The 16,487-nt window shown below is 43.9% G+C and overlaps 1 protein-coding gene across 1 annotated transcript in view; it reads left to right on the forward strand.

Moving 5' to 3' along the window:
• CADPS (calcium dependent secretion activator) overlaps positions 1 to 16,487 on the forward strand; it is a 520,576-nt gene that overhangs the window by 382,018 nt on the left and 122,071 nt on the right. Inside the window, 1 exon segment of the mRNA XM_030208035.1 lies at positions 7,165 to 7,312. Coding sequence (XP_030063895.1) covers positions 7,165 to 7,312 — 148 coding nt within the window.

Below are 16,487 nucleotides of genomic sequence, written 5' to 3' on the forward strand. Positions count from 1 at the left end.
ATTGCAAAAATAAAATGAAGAAACAGCTCCTAGGTGGAGGGCCAGGCCTAACCAGGAGCACTTGAGGCATAGAATTCTACCCCTCTCCATCCCCTCTTTCCTTCTTGGCAGAAAGTATCTGGCAGAAGGAACCTGCCAAGGAGGCAAAGGGAGATGAGGAAGACAGGCTGGACCCAGAGACAATGATGGATTGCACCTAGTTGCAAAAAAAGCTGTAGCTTTTTTGCTTCCAGCTCAGATTTTTGTGTATGATACATTTACACAGTGCGTTTTTTTTTTCTAGCAAAAAAGGTGCCGGTACTCAAATGCCAGGCCACCCTTCAGGAGTGGGGTGATCACTGAGGGACCCACCCCACAATAGCCAGGCCTCCTGCGACCAGTCACAGAATCTATGACAAGACAGAATTGGTGTGTAGAGCCTGAGCTCTTTCATTAAAACTTAGGGACCATGGGTCAATTTTAGCAGACAATAGAAAAGGTGCCAGTACTCAGTACCCCCTCAAAAAAGCTCTGCATTTACATAAGAATAAATGACATAAGCAAGAGATTAAGCAGAGAGGTGGGGCTGGGGCTATGATACTATTAGGACAGTGCTCCCACTAACTTGCAGTGAATACCCATGACAACTTTGACCTCCACCATGTGCTGCTGGTCCAGCTGTTTTATGGTTTAAAGGATGCAGGACTTCATAGTCTCACAAAGGTTTTGCATTGTGTGCATCTCTTTTGGCTTGTTTTCAATTCATTCAGGCTTTTTTCACAGTATTCAAACCTTTATCATTTCATTTCACACATTCATGTTAATAAAAATGTTTAACCTGTGTGAGAACTTTTTAATGCACATTAATTGACAACACATGTTAATTTGTAGGTTAACATGTTAAATCAAGTTAGTGGATATAAACTTTGCTCAGGAGCATGTTAGAAACTTAGGGGTTCTTTTACTAAGATGCGCTGAAAAATGGCCTGCAGTAGTGTAGACACAGGTTTTGGGTGCGTGCAGAATTATTTTTCAGTGCAGCTACAAAAAATGCCTTTTTAAAATTTTTGCCGAAAATGGACGTGCAACAAAATTAAAATTGCCGCACGTCCATTTTGGGTCTGAGACCTTACTGCAAGCCGTTGACCTAGTGGTAAGGTCTTGTGTGGTAACCTGGCTGTAATGGTCTACGCGCATCAACATAAGTACATAAGTAATGCCACACTGGGAAAAGACCAAGGGTCCATCGAGCCCAGCATCCTGTCCACGACAGCGGCCAATCCAGGCCAAGGGCACCTGGCAAGCTTCCCAAATGGGAAAAATCCACAATTCCAGGAATAACATGTATAGAATGTTTGTACAAGTCCATTTAGTAGTGGTTTATGGACTTGCCCTTTAGGAAACCGTCTAACCCCTTTTTAAACTCTGCTAAGCTAACCACCTTCACCACGTTCTCCGGCAACGAATTCCAGAGTTTAACTATGCGTTGGGTGAAGAAAACTTTTCTCCGATTTGTTTTAAATTTACTACACTGTAGTTTCATCGCATGCCCCCTAGTCCTAGTATTTTTGGAAAGCGTGAACAGAAGCTTCACATCCATCTGTTCCACTCCACTGATTATTTTATATACCTCTATCATGTCTCCCCTCAGCCGTCTCTTCTCCAAGCTGAAAAGCCCTAGCCTCCTTAGTCTTTCTTCATAGGGAAGTCGACCCATCCCCGCTATCATTTTAGTCGCCCTTCGCTGCACCTTTTCCAATTCTACTATATCTTTCTTAAGATGCGGCGACCAGAATTGAACACAATACTCAAGGTGGCATAGCTGGTGTACGGCAGCTATGCCACTTGACGTGCATAGCTGCCGTACACCAGAAAAGTTTTTAAAAAATTTAAGGCGCGCATAGCGGACGCGTGCCAAAATTGAAATTACCACGAGGGCCACGCGGTAACCAGGGGGTAACTCCAATTTGGCGCACATTGAGTGCACGTGAAGGGGCATAATCGAACGGAAACGTCTATCTCCATGGGCGTTTATCTCCGAGAATGGGTCCGTGAAGGGGCGGACCGAACCGTATTTTCGAAAAACATGGACATTTATCTTTTTTTGAGCTGAGCGTTTTTGTTTTTCAGCGATAATGGAAACCGAAAGCGCCCAGCTCAAAAACGAATAACTCCAAGACATTTATTCATGGGAGGGGCCAGGATTCATAGTGCACTGGTCCCCCTCACATGCCAGGACACCAACCGGGCACCCTAGGGGGCACTTTTACAAAAAAAAAAAAAAAAGGTAAAACAGCTCCCAGGTGCATAGCACCCTTCCCTTGGGTGTTGAGCCCCCCAAATCCCCCTCAAAACCCACTGCCCACAAGTCTACACCATTACTATAGCCCTAAGGGGTGAAGGGGGGCACCTACATGTGGGTACAGTGGGTTTGGGGGGCGGTTTGGAGGGCTCCCATTTACCAGCACAAGTGTAACAGGTGGGGGGGATGGGCCTGGGTCCACCTGCCTGAAGTCCACTGCACCCCCTAATAACTGCTCCAGTGACCTGCATACTGCTGCCAGGGAGGTGGGTATGACATTTGAGGGTGAAAATAAACAGTTGTGAAACGGCATATTTTGTGGTGGGAGGGGGTTTGTGACCACTGGGGGAGTCAGGGGAGGTTATCCCCGATTCCCTCCAGTGGTCATCTGGTCATTTAGGGCACTTTTTGGGGCCTTATTCGTGGAAAAACAGGGTCCAGGAAAAGTGCCCTAAATTCTCGCTAAAAACGCATATTTTTTTTCCATTATCGGCGAAAGACGCCCATCTCTGATCGGCAGATAACCATGCCCCAGTTCCGCCTTCACCATGCCTTCGACATGCCCCCATCAACTTTGTTCGCATCTGCGACGGAGTGCAGTTGAAAACGTCCAAATTCGGCTTTTGATTATACTGCTTTATTCGTTTTTGTGAGATAAACGTCTATCTCCCGATTTGGGTCACAATATAGACGTTTTTCTATTTCGATTATAAGCAGGATAGGCGCCTACCTGGCTTAGTAAAAGGGCCCCTCAGGGCACCTTTTATTAAGCTGCGGCTAACGGGGCCCTGCGGTGCTGTCGCTGCATGGATTTGCTGCTCGCTGAGGCCCCTTCTACCACAGCGGGTAAAAGGAAAAAAAAAGGAAATGGCTATGCACTAATTGCACACTTGCCGCACAGCCATTTCAGGGGGGGGGGTGCCCTAAATTGCCACCTATTTAGGAGGTGGTAAGGGCTCCCAAGCTAACCCAGCGGTAACCGGGTAGCATGTATCACTGCCCAGATATCCGGGTAAGCCCCCAGCGCAAAATAAAAATTATTTTTGCTCACATAAGATATGATGCGTGCTGGAGGCAGCACCGCTACCAGCTCCTGTGGTAGGCCCGCTTTAGTTCCATATTGGCGTGCACCAACGCTGCAGTAGCTCTACCATGGCGTTGTAAAAGGGCGCCATAATGCGCACTAGCAAATACAGATCCCTAGGAGCTCTTTTACTAAAGTGCGCTGAAAAATAGCCTGTGGTAGTGTAGGTGCATGTTTTGGGCGCGCACAGAATTGTTTTTCAGTGCACCTATTAAAAAATGCCTTTTAAAAATTTTTGGCGAAAGTGGATGTGCGGCAAACTGAAAATTGCCACGCGTCCATTTTGGATCTGAGATCTTACCACCAGCCGTTCACCTAGGGGTAAGGTCTCACGCGGTAACCGGGCAGTAATGGTCTATGCGCATAAAGTGCCGATTAGCACCCGCATGCCAGAAAATAAAAATGTTGTCTGGCACACGTACGGACGCACGTCAAAAATGGAATTACTGCAAGGGCCATGTGGTAGCCGGGCGGTAACTCAAAATTAGTGCACTTTGGGCGTGCATAGGCACCTACACGGCTTAGTAAAAGGGCTTCCTAGTCTCTTGGGAGCTGCCCGTTCCATGCAATAGCAACAGTGAGGAAGTGGGAATATTGCCAAGTACAGTGAACGTTTCCGGTTATGGCCTGCATAGGTTAGCACAAGCACTGGGTGGCTGCCCATATTATGTGGTTGCAATGTCAGACTGCTTAGGCATTTTGAAATAAACAAGCAACTTGTAGGTGATTCCTCAAGTACAAAACCTACTATGGATCCAACTTCTCCTTCTTAGGCAGCCAGCTCTGGAATGCCCTCCCCAGATCCATCCGATCAATCAGCGACTATCTACCCTTCCGGAAAGCACTAAAAACCCATCTGTTCAAGCAAGCCTACCCAAATGACCCAATTTAATCCTTTGACCCATTTACCCAATACATATCCAGGTGACAACGACAATGACCCAGACTACATCTCCCACCAAATCTCCCTATGCTTATCCCTTGTCCCATCCCCTCTACCCCACCTCCAATGCTCAAATACTCCTTACTCATACCTCTCCTTCTCCCCTCACCCTTGCCAATCTCTACCCACCTATCTCTTTTATTATTTTGCTATAAATATCTTACATTGTCGCTATCAATACTCTGTAATCCTTATTATTATGTAAACCGCATTGAACCTGCTTTGAGTGGGAAAGCGCAGGGTACAAATGTAATAATAAATATTGAACTAATTTTATGTATTTGTGACTACTATATGCCCTTTGATGCAGCTTTGGATAAATAGCTTTCACAAAATGGCTGTCCTACATCAGAATGGTGTTGACTTCAAATCAGATAGCACTAGTTTGTTGTCTGGGGAAAAATTCAATAATCCCACCAGCCTCAGATCAACTAGAACTACTTAAAAAACTAAACAAGTGGGACGGGAGCAACTGCAGATCACTCCTGCCTCATGAAGACCCCGCAACCACGGATGGGGTAAGAGGCAGGGATGGTGGAGATAAGAGTGTTAGTACTGACCTGGGTATAGCAGAGATGACTTCCCAATGAGCAGGGTTCACTAGGAGTGCAGGAGAGAGAGAGAGAGAAGAGAGAAAAGGCAATGAGGAGCTGCAAAATGAGTGCAAATATAGGTTTTTAAAAAAGTGTGAATTAAGGGGGGGTGGTTACTATCCTGAATAAAGGGAATAATGTATGAGGTTTGCCTCTTAATGTGGTTTATAGGGCAAAATCTTGTGTTATTTTACTATAGCACAAGTATACTGCAGGCTACATAACAATAAAATACAAAGCATGTAAATGAATGCAAAACACTTCTTTATTATGTAAATCGAACAATGCAACTTGCGTTGAACTTCACAAATTGCATTGTTCCGGGAAAAATAACACTAGTTAAAATTTGGCATTATTTTTTGTGCTCAGAAGCATCAGTCCAGTAGCACACAGCCCTATGCTCTTAGGTTCCTTGTTAAAGAGCCTGCCATGGTAGGCATAGAAGCACGGTCTGGGGGGTCCCTCTCCCTCTAAGCAAAGGCTCCACCCAAAGATAACTCCCTACCCTTCCATCCAAGCCTCTCACCCCTAGCGCTATCCCATAGATCTTCACTGGATTTTGTAATCCAAGTAAAAGACCACCTTGAACCCCCCCCCCACACACACACACACACACACACACTTCATAGGCCCCTCCCCAAGCCTCACTCAGCCATTTCTTGGTGACATTGGGCTTTGGAGATGCAACCTCTTTTATGTCCACAGGAAGGGCGGTAAACCAAACCTAATAAGCCAAATTATAACCATAAGTATTATTATAGCATAGTGAAAATATGGCGTTAATCCATGCATGCAGATTTACATGCACTGGACCATATTCTATACCTACAAGTACATGCATAAATTTTGGAATGCCTATGAAATGCCTATTTCACCGCCCATAACCATGCCTCTTTTGAACTGTGTGCATTAGAATTTAGGCGGCTTTCATTATAGAATACACTTATTGAGTTGTGTGCATAAATTCTAATTATTGCCAGTTAGTGCTTATTGTTGCTTGTTAAGTGCTGTTATCAACGCTGATTACCTTGTTAAGCCAATTAAGTTATGCGTGTTGTTAAGGAATGCGCTTAGATTTCAGTGCGGAACTCTAAGCACGGTATATAGAATCTGGCACCATCCCGGCGGTACTTCCCACACCTAGCTCTCTGTCATTTCCAGGGTTACAAAAATGTTGCTTTTATTTTGTAGTGCCGGAGTGTACCCAGTGATAATTGGGCAGTGCCGCAAGCTGCACGGTTACTGCCAGGTTAACGTGGGAGCCCTTACCGCCACCTCAATGGGTGGCAGTAAGAGCTCCCTCCAAAATGGCCGCGCGGCAACTGCTTTACTTGCCACATGGCCATTTCCTGCAGGAAAAAGAGACTTTTCTTTTACACACTGTGGGGGGCCTTGGCCCACATGAGAAACACACACCAATGCCAGCGCAAGCTCTCTTTTGCTGTAGCTTGGTAAAAGGGGCCCTTGGTATATTAATATAGGGAAGTAACCTTGTATATAAGTTATATACAGGTTTTGGTATCTATATATTGTGCCTTTATGTCCTTTTGAACTATTTCAGTGTCGTATATTGTTTTTTGCCATTAGCACAAGGCCATTTTTTAAAAATTACCACGAGAGAATTAAATCTATCTATTTTGCAGGTGGTAAGGTCCTGCATTATCTGTGCGCTAACCAGTTAGCGTTACAGTAATGTAGATGCGCTAACTGATTAGCGTAGGAATGCCCACTACCCGTCCCTGACATGCTTCCTCAAAAATATACAAAACAATAATTAGCATACGGTTAGCATACACACATTCCAAAACTGAAGCAAAAAGAGTGCATTCCACATTCAAATTTTTTGTTTTGCTCCATTAGGCCCACTCTAGCACCTAATACAGCTTAGTAAAGGGACCTCATTATTTCATCTAAGGAAAATATTAGCATTATAGAGTAGTTCTGTGTTATGAAACTCGGGGCCCTGTTTACTAAGCCACGCTAGAGTTGCTTTAGCATTTATAGCACGCACTAAGCACTATCGCGTTCTAACCGTGTAGATGGCCATTATATTCCTATGGGCATCAATATGGTTAGTGCGCGCTCATTTTTAGCCTGCGCTAATAATGCTAGCACACCTTAGTAAACAGGGCCCTTGGTGTCCGCAATCATATCAGTGTCCCATAAAGCTTCTTCCTTGCTTGTAAATGCCTTATCAAAGCATCATTTCTACCTAGATATATTGTTGGTTTTCTAACTTTGTTCCTTTTCTTTTTTATAACAGGACCAGGATTGCATTTGAGGTAAAGCTGCAAAAAACCAGTCGATCAACAGATTTCCGAGTCCCCCAGTCAATATGCACCATGTTCAATGTGATGGTTGATGCCAAAGCTCAGTCAACAAAACTTTGCAGTATGGAAATGGGCCAAGAGGTAAATCTATAAATTATTCCTTAATATGGTTTTACAAAATAATGGTGTCTTATTTTCACAAAGGTTTTTCTTCCGATCACCATGACAACTTGAGTACAGCCTTCATGTAATTCTTATTAGTAATGCCAAGTATTAGCTGAACATAGTACTTTTTTTCTATCAAGTTTCGTAAAGCGGAAGCTGTGCCTTTTCATAGTGAATAACAAGTTGCCAATGGAAGTATTAGTACCTCTTCAGTGTTAGGTGTGGCCTGTCTCTGTATTTCTTTGGAAAGAGATTGTACTGATAAGAAGCCCATCAATTAGTGGCTATCAAATGTCGAGCACTGGCATTGTCAACTGGCATATCTAATCCTATAAAAACCCATTTAGTCGACAGATAGCATTGGAAAATAGGAAACACAGGCAACATGACTGCATTCTTTATACTTTTATTTGGCTAAATGCCAGGCATGTAAATTGCAGTTCAAGTTTATTGGCCAATCATAATTTGTAGTAAGAAGAGTCTACAATGCTCTTGAAAGTGAGAGCCTGATGTTAGTGACTGGAGCCAAGCAAAGTGTGAACAGATGTCATGCGAGCTTCCCACTCTACTCTGTCATTTCTTTTTAGTCTTCAGTTACAACACTTTGTATTCCAGCACCAGACCTACCCTGAGCAGAGACGGTCAATTGTGCCAAATTGTATAGTGAGACCACCAAACTCTTTTCATTTGTCTTTGAACAGGCTTAATTACATGGTTTTCAGTGCGATAGTCTAGTTCATTGAATCATTGTGTCATCATTCCTTCGTTTCTGGTCGCATGAGAGTCAAATTTATAAATACTAATGGTAAATGGCAAATCATGCAGGAGGTACGGACCTATAAAACAACAAAAGCCAGAAACCGATTTAATTAACATCTAGAAAGAGTCAATATCTTACTTTATGCTGCTTTCCACATTTAATCAACATGCAAATCCTACCGTTCTCCTTTTCAAAACAGCAGTCATTAAAAATCAGTATACATGCAATTTTATACCACATAGATACGTGAAGGGCAATTCTATAACTCAGTCCTTACAGTTACTTGCCACTTATGCATGTAAATATGCAGATAATTGTCAGTTGCATAAGTGTCAGTAGCTCCACTGAGCGCTATTCTATAAGGGCACATGTAAGTGACTCAGGACCGGATTCTATATATGGCACCTAAAAATCAGCGTGGTAAAGATTTCCGTCTAAGCATAGTCTATAAACGGCGCCTAGATTTAGGCACAGTGTATAGAATAGGCTTAGGTGGAAATCCTAGTGCCTGAATCTGCATGCGTCCATTTAGACCAATGAAAACATTGCCTAAATCCCTAGATATAGATTTACACGGACTGGGCCATATTCTATAACTACATGTGTAAATTTTGGAATGCCCACAAAACGCCCATATTCCCGCCCATAGCCATGCCTCTTTTGAACTGCACGCATTAGAATTTAGGTGCAGTTCATTATAGAATATGCTTAGTGAGTTGTGCGTGTAAATTCGAATTATTGCCAATTAGTGCTCATTATTGCTTTGTTCAGTGCTGTTATCAACACCGATTAGCTTGTTAAGCCAATTAAGTTATGCACATTGTTATAGATTACGCCTAGATTTTAGCGCTATATAGAATCCGGGGGTTAGTGCATAAATACAAGGGGGTGTTCACATGCCCAACTTACAGAATATAGTAATTTCTGCATGTTCTTGCTGTATTTACACACCCACAGATATGCCAGCTGATATTAACTGCAGGTACCACTGTACCCTTTAAGTTAAGCAAGTGTCTTCCAACCAGTGGCGTAGCCAAGGGTGGGCCTGGATGGGCCTAGGCCCACCCACTTTGGGCTCAGGCCCACCCAATAGCAGCACACCTATGATGTGGCTGGTAGGGATCCCCGAGCCCCACCAGCCGAAAACTCCCAACAACTGTCCCTCCTGCATACCAGCCTTCCCTCTGATGTATTCCCTCCTATGCGGAAACAGGAAGTTGCATCAGAGGGAAGACTGTGGGGCCAACATGAGCAGTGTGCATTAGTTGCTGCTTGCTGCCGGTGAAAATCTGCGATTTAAAAGGTATGCGGGGTAGGGGGATGTTTGAGAGACATATGACATGCAGGCAAGACAGTGAGAGACAAAATCACTTGTGGGACAGGGCGGAGTTCTGCCCACCCATCTTGGGCCCAGGCCCACCCAAATGTGGATGTCTGGCTATGCCCCTGCTTCCAACTGCATTGCTGCCACTAGGGGGTGGTGCTTCAAAATTGTGTCTTCAGTCACTAAAGTCAGGCAGGTTCCCTGGAGTCCCGCAGAGCTTGCCTGTCCATCACTATTGAAAATGTGATAGTGACACAGCACCACCCACTGGCAGAACTGTAGGCAGAGGCCTCCCGCTCAGCTTAGATAGACACCTAACTTTTATGTGCATGGAATCTGGGCTATAATTATATTCTGTAATGGAATATGGGTACCTGGATGGCATTATTGAGTAGACTTCTCACCACAAGGCATCAGGATGCCTAAAAGGGGCACCAAATTATAGAATTGCCCTAGTAGAGGATAATTTTATAAATGGATGTCTAGGCTATCAAGGTATGTAGGTTTCTATGTTGTGCCTATTATATAAAGGCTATATCAACCATGCAGTAATCCACCGGAATAGGTCTGTGAGCTCATAACATCAGCTGAGCCTAACTGTGCTGATATTAGTGGGGGTTGGGGCAGGGGAGAACAAGGGAAGGGCATGATGACAGACGGAGTGAGTGAGGAAGGGTGATGAGGTGGTAGGTTGGGATTGGTTGGTCAGGTTGCTGGGACGGTTGAGGAAAAAACATTTACAGGGCAGTTTTGTCGGGGAAATTGCTGTTTGGGAGGGCAATGAGGTGGGAGTAGGTATGGGTATGGGGAGTTTAAGTGATCACCCGCTCTGCCTTCCCTTCTGTGTCTGTGGGGAGTTTTTGGGGTGGTGTTGTTGGGGGGGTGGTGGAGTTTGGGTGAGTTGGTCACAGCTTGTGGTGGGCGGAATTTTGAGGGATTGTGATTCCAATTGAGGAGTCCTTTGAAAGTGGGGAATTGGGTTAAGGAAAAGAATATACTTCATCGTGTGCAGCACCGCAGCGAGTATTTTTCAGATCCTGTAGGGGGTGGAGAGGCGTACTTTACTGTAAAGTGATTGACGAGGCAAATTTGGCACCAACTGGCTTCAGATGTGAGGGAAAAAGGCCTCTCTGTTGATTTGGGTGTGGCAGTTATATGTTACTGAATTGACAATTGTTACTACTGTTGTTGAGCAGTATTTGTTAATAAAGCTGCGGCCCCTTTATTTTGCCAGATATATGATATTGTGTATGGTGTGAGTATGAGCTTGAGAGCATGGTGTGGTGCAAATGCTGATATTATGTTTTGTGCAAATAATTTCTTTGTAGCGCTCAATACACCCAAAAGTATTTTCTCAAATTTTAACTTGCTTTTTCAAATTCTGTAAGCCGTGAGATAATAGGGGACTTGTCCTTGATAGAGCCTACGGGCAAAACATAAGCTTATATCAGAAGATGGTCCCAGGGTAGGCTCAGAGCTGGTGCAAGCAAGGAGGATTATTATTATTAACATTTGTATAACGCTACCAGACGCACGCAGCGCTGAACACCTGACATAGAGAGACAGTCCCTGCTCAATAGAGCTTACAATCTAAAAATAACACAGACAGACAAGACAATTAAGGGCGAGGGAAGTACTGGGTGAGAAGGAACAAGGGGAGGTAATTGAGTAGTAGAATGAGTTACTGTTCACTGCTGATGAAGACCTAAGGTTAAAGGAATCCATTGTAACTCCTTATTCTTTAGATCTTTTATATTTTCCGCAGTTCGTCTGTGGAATGTTTACCTTTAGAGTTGCATTCTTTATCAAATGTATTTGCTTGCTTTTAAAAACACTTCTGTTTTCTAATTAACTAGCTATGCCTGTACCAGTTTTATTTTTAAAGTTTATTGTTACATCCTGGTGAAATGCATCAGTATCTTTTTATGTTATCGTAATTGAAGATTTGGTGGGTTATAAATCCTATATAACATAACATACCAGTGGGGTCAGGAGAGTGGAGTTAAATGACCCCCACCTCCCCAAATTGCCTAGAGAGCAGAGGAAGAGATTCCGGACAGAGTTGAGGTTGTCATGTCCACCCACTTCGGCCTCAGGCCCACACAAAATTGGGTGTCTGGCTATGCCCCTGCTGACTTGACCTTGCTCCTTTGCCATACCCCCCCCCCCCCCCCGACATTATCCAGATAACATCAGGATGTTCTGTAATGATTTTCAGCAGCACTATCCAGATAAGAGATGCTGCTTCCTTGATAATTGTGTTGAATATTGAGCCCAGATTTCCTACATTTATGTACTATAGGCAAGGGCATTCCCAGGAGTAGAGAATGGGTGGAGAGAGGACAGGATGGGCCATATAAAATATATGTACATGAAACAAGTCTTCCAGGTACGTGCACAGACAAAGTTTACACCTGCCTAACAGCAGATGTAATTTAGTGTGGGAGCCTTTGGGGAATCAGTTTTACGAAGACAGATAGGCACTTATGTTGCCTTTAAAAATAACCAAACCATTATCCTAACAAAGGAGGAAGAAATGCATAGAACCAAAAACACCTCCTCCTTTAAATGGGTCCCTCAGAACCAGAGAGCCTTTAATCAGCATATATTAGAAACATAGAAACATGACGGCAGATAAAGGCCATATGACCCATCCAGTCTACCCATCCTCTGTAACCCCTAATCCTTCCTGTTCCTAAGCGATCCCACATGCTTATCTCATGCCGTTTTAAATTCTGGAACAGTCCTAGACTCCACTACCTCCACCGGGAGGCCATTCCACGCCTCCACCACCCTTTCTGTGAAATAATACTTCCTTAGCTTACTACTAAGACTATTCCCTCTTAATTTTGTCATATGTCCCCTCATTCCAGAGCTCTCCTTCTTTTGAAAAAGGCTCTCTTCCTGTACATAAATGCCCTTGAGATATTTAAACGTTTCTATCATGTCTCCTCTCTTCCAGCATATACATGTTGAGGTTCATAAGCCTGTCCCTATAATTCTTGCATTCAAGACCGCTTACTAATTTCGTAGCGGCCCTCTGGACAGACTCTATCCTGTTTACAGCTTTCCATAGGTGCGGTCTCCAGAACTGCACGCAGTACTCCAAATGGGACCTCACTAGAGACTTATACAACGGCACTATCACCTCCTTTTTCCTGCTGGTCATGCCTCTCTTTATGCACCCAATAGGGTTACCATATGGCTCCAGAAAAAGGAGGACGGATTGAGCCAGCCGGGTTTTACTTCCATTGCTTTCCATTGAAAGCAATGGAAGTAAACCCGGCTTGCTCAATTACTTCCATTGAAAGCAATGTAAGTAAAACCCGGTTGGCTCAATCCGTCCTCCTTTTTCTGGAGCCATATGGTAACCCTACACCCAAGCATCCTTCTGGCTTTGACCGTTGCTTTTTCTACCTGTTTGGAAGCTTTGAGGTCATCAGACACAATGACCCCCAAGTCCCGCTCTTTCTTCATACACTGAAGCACTTCACCCCCTATAATGTACTGTTCCCTTGGATTTTTGTGACCCAAGTGCATGACCCTGCATTTTTTGGGATTAAACCTTAGTTGTCATATATCGGTCCATTCCTCCAGCTTCACTAGGTCCTTCCTCATGTCATTCACACCCTTCAGAGTGTCCACCCTGTTGCAGAGTTTAGTATCATCCGCAAAGAGACAAACCTTACCAGACAGCCCTTCCGCAATATCACTCACAAAGACGTTAAAAAGAGCCGGCCCTAGGACCGATCCTTGCGGGGCCCTAGGACCGATCCCTGCGGTACTCCACTGACAACATCCTTTTCTTCAGAGCAAGCTCCATTTACCACTACCCTCTGTCTCCTACCATTCAACCAAATTTTAACCCAATCACTTACTCTAGGTCCCATACCGAGGGCACTCAATTTATTTATCAGTCACCTGTGCGGAACCGTGTCAAAGGCTTTGCTGAAATCCAAGTATACCACATCAAGAGCCCCTCCCACATCCAACTGTTTGGTCACCCAGTCGAAGAAGACAGTCAGATTTGTCTGACACGACCTGCCAGTAGTGAAGCCATGCTGCCTCGGGTCCCGCATTCCATGTAGTTCAAGAAATCTCACAATCCTCCTCTTTAGAAGCGTTTCCATTAGCTTACTCACCATCGAGGTCAGACTGACAGGTCTGTAATTCCCAACCTCCTCCTTCCACTCTTGTGCAAAGGAACCACATCCGCCCTTCTACAGTCCACCGGGGCCACTCCAGTTTCTAAGGAAACATTGAAGAGGTCCATCAGCGGAGCCGACAGAACTTCTCTGAGTTCCTTAAGCACCCTTGGGTGTATCCCATCAGGCCCCATCGCTCTGTCTACTTTTAGTTTGGCAAGCTCCTCACGAACACAGTCCTCCGTATACGGGTCTTGGTCTACCATACATCCATCCCCTTTAGCCTTTGTTTTCTGCAGCCCTACCTCCAGTCTTTCATTCGGGAGCACAGAGCTAAAATAATTGTTAAGCAGTTCAGCTTTATCCATCTCATCTTCCACATATTTCTCTCCCTCAGCTTTGAGCCTCACAATGCTATTATGGCACTTCCTCTTGTCACTTACATATCTGAAAAAGGTCTTATCCCCCCAATTTTACCGTATTAGCTATCTTTTCCTCCATTTGCTGCTTCGCTTTCCTGATAGCTTTTCCAGCTTCTCTTTGCTTATTTAGGTATTCTTTCCTGTCTTCATCTTTCTGAGTCATCTTATAACGTGCAAAGGCTAGCCTCCATACCCTTATCTCTTCAGCTACTGCATTCGAGTACCAGAGAGGCCTTCTTTTCCTCTTACTTTTATGTAATTTTCTAACATAAAGGTTAGTTGCCTTTAATATAGCTCCTTTCAGTCTTGTCAATTGCTGTTCTACATCCTTCAGCTGTTCCCATCCCGCTAACTGTTCCTTGAGAAATTCCCCCATCTTGGCAAAGTTAGTTCCTTTGAAATCCAGGACCTTCAATCTCGAATCAGCCCTCTCTTCTGTTTTAATATTGAACCATACCATACGATGATCACTAGATGCCAAATGGTCTGCCACCTTGACGTCAAAAATGTACTCTCCATTCGTAAGCACCAGGTCCAAAACAGCTCCATCCCACGTCGGTTCCGTTACCCACTGCTGGAACAATTCTTCCTGTAGGGAATCTAAGATCTCTTTGCTTCTAGACGACCCCACAGCCAGGAGACCCCAATCAACATCCGGCATATTGAAGTCACCTATCAGTAGTACTTCCCCTTTCCTAGCTATCTTGCGGATGTCTTCAATTAAGTCCCTGTCCATTTCCTCCGTCTGTGAGGGTGGTCTATATATCACTCTGATATAGATACATTTTCCTTTCCCTCTTTCTAGTTTAACCCACAGCGCTTCTTCCATACCCCACATGTCCTGTAGTTGTCACTTGGATATCATTCTTAGTATTACACCTCCACCCTTTTTTCCTACTCTATCCTTCCTGAATGGATTATAGCCAGGTATAGCAACATCCCAGTCATGGTTCTCCGTGAACCACGTCTCCGTGACCGCCACTAAATCCAAGTCCGCTTCCATCATTGTAGCCTCAAGATCTAGAAGTTTGTTTCCCATACTATGGGCATTGGTATACAAGGCTCTCCAGATTTTACTCTTTTTATTCTCTTCTATAGAGGCATTAGATGTCCTACCTTCCTTGGAGTTAATTATGGCTTTGTGGCCTTTTATACCCATCCCCATCAATTTTAGTTTAAAGCCTGTGGAATGTGTTTGCTGTAAAACCTATCTCTAGAGCTGTATTAAGCCACTTATCTACACAGCTGGTTGAGATTAGGGGAAGACAAGGTTAAGAAATGCACCAGAAATGCAGCTCTAAGGTAGGGATAACCAGAAATAATGCCAGAACAAATCTTATCTGTGAGCTTTCAGCACTTCAGGCAGGAGTCAAGAGACCTTGTGGCAGCCTTCAGCTCTCTCAAAGCAGAAGTTTTAGCCACACCTAAGCTATACAAGTTGTCTACAAAAAAACAGGTGAGGGAGGGGAAGGGCTCAACACACTTTAAGGAAAAAGAAAAAAAGATCTAATACAGAGTTATAGCAGTTTTTAAATCTAGTACTCAGATTAACAGATATCAAATAAAAATAGTCAATAAACAAGCTAGAAAGCACAGCAAGCAGATCACAAGATTAAACTGGATATTTTTGCTCAGGGTTTCAATCATTAGCCCCATTAGTACAATAATTCAGTTTTTGGTATATATATAAATTCTACACAATAAATGGAATCCATCTGGGTGATATTTAGCACTCATAGGTCAACAATTTTAAAGCCACTGACTGCTGCAGACTGAATAAGAACTGTATATTCAGTGCTGGACCATGTCCAGGTCCCCTGTGAACCCAGAAGTTATGTAGGTGCCGGCCGATATGCAATGATGGGTAAAGATAGGACTGCTTTCAGTGCGACCTTATCTGCCCAGTTAGGTATGTAATCCTGAATATTGCTGGAGTCTGCGTATCCTCCACCCTGATTCTGCCTATGGATTACCCCAGCATTCAGACAGTGCTGGGATGGTTCAGCAGTATTGCCTGGTTTAGTGCTTCTTTCTGGTCCCAAGTGAAAATATAGACAGAATACAGCAAGAGGTCACCGATCATATAAGTCCCATGTTAACAGATAGAGAAAACTAAATAAGTATCTTGTGATGCTCATCTTCTGAAGCTGAATCCTGGTAAAGATGTGTTCAATGCCACCGCTGTTGACACCCAACTTGGCGCAAGTTTTTCAAGGGCTAACATGATCACTAATGCAAAGCAGATTTGCAGTTGTATTATATGACCTGTGAACACTATGTTGTACAATGTTCTTGTTGCACTTCCTCGGGCAGCATTGTTTAATAGAATGTCCACAGTTGTAATTCAAAAACAACTTTATTGTGCTAACAGTCACATACATGTGAGGAAGCCCAGTATATCAGAGAAACATAATAACAGGTTCCATATACATGTGAAAGAGAAGGTGTTGTTGGTTCTACGCCTTTATAAAATAGGCACAACATATTCACTTCTGTGCTT

This window comes from Microcaecilia unicolor, chromosome 6, assembly GCF_901765095.1.
Source record: "Microcaecilia unicolor chromosome 6, aMicUni1.1, whole genome shotgun sequence".
Lineage (NCBI taxonomy): Eukaryota > Metazoa > Chordata > Amphibia > Gymnophiona > Siphonopidae > Microcaecilia > Microcaecilia unicolor.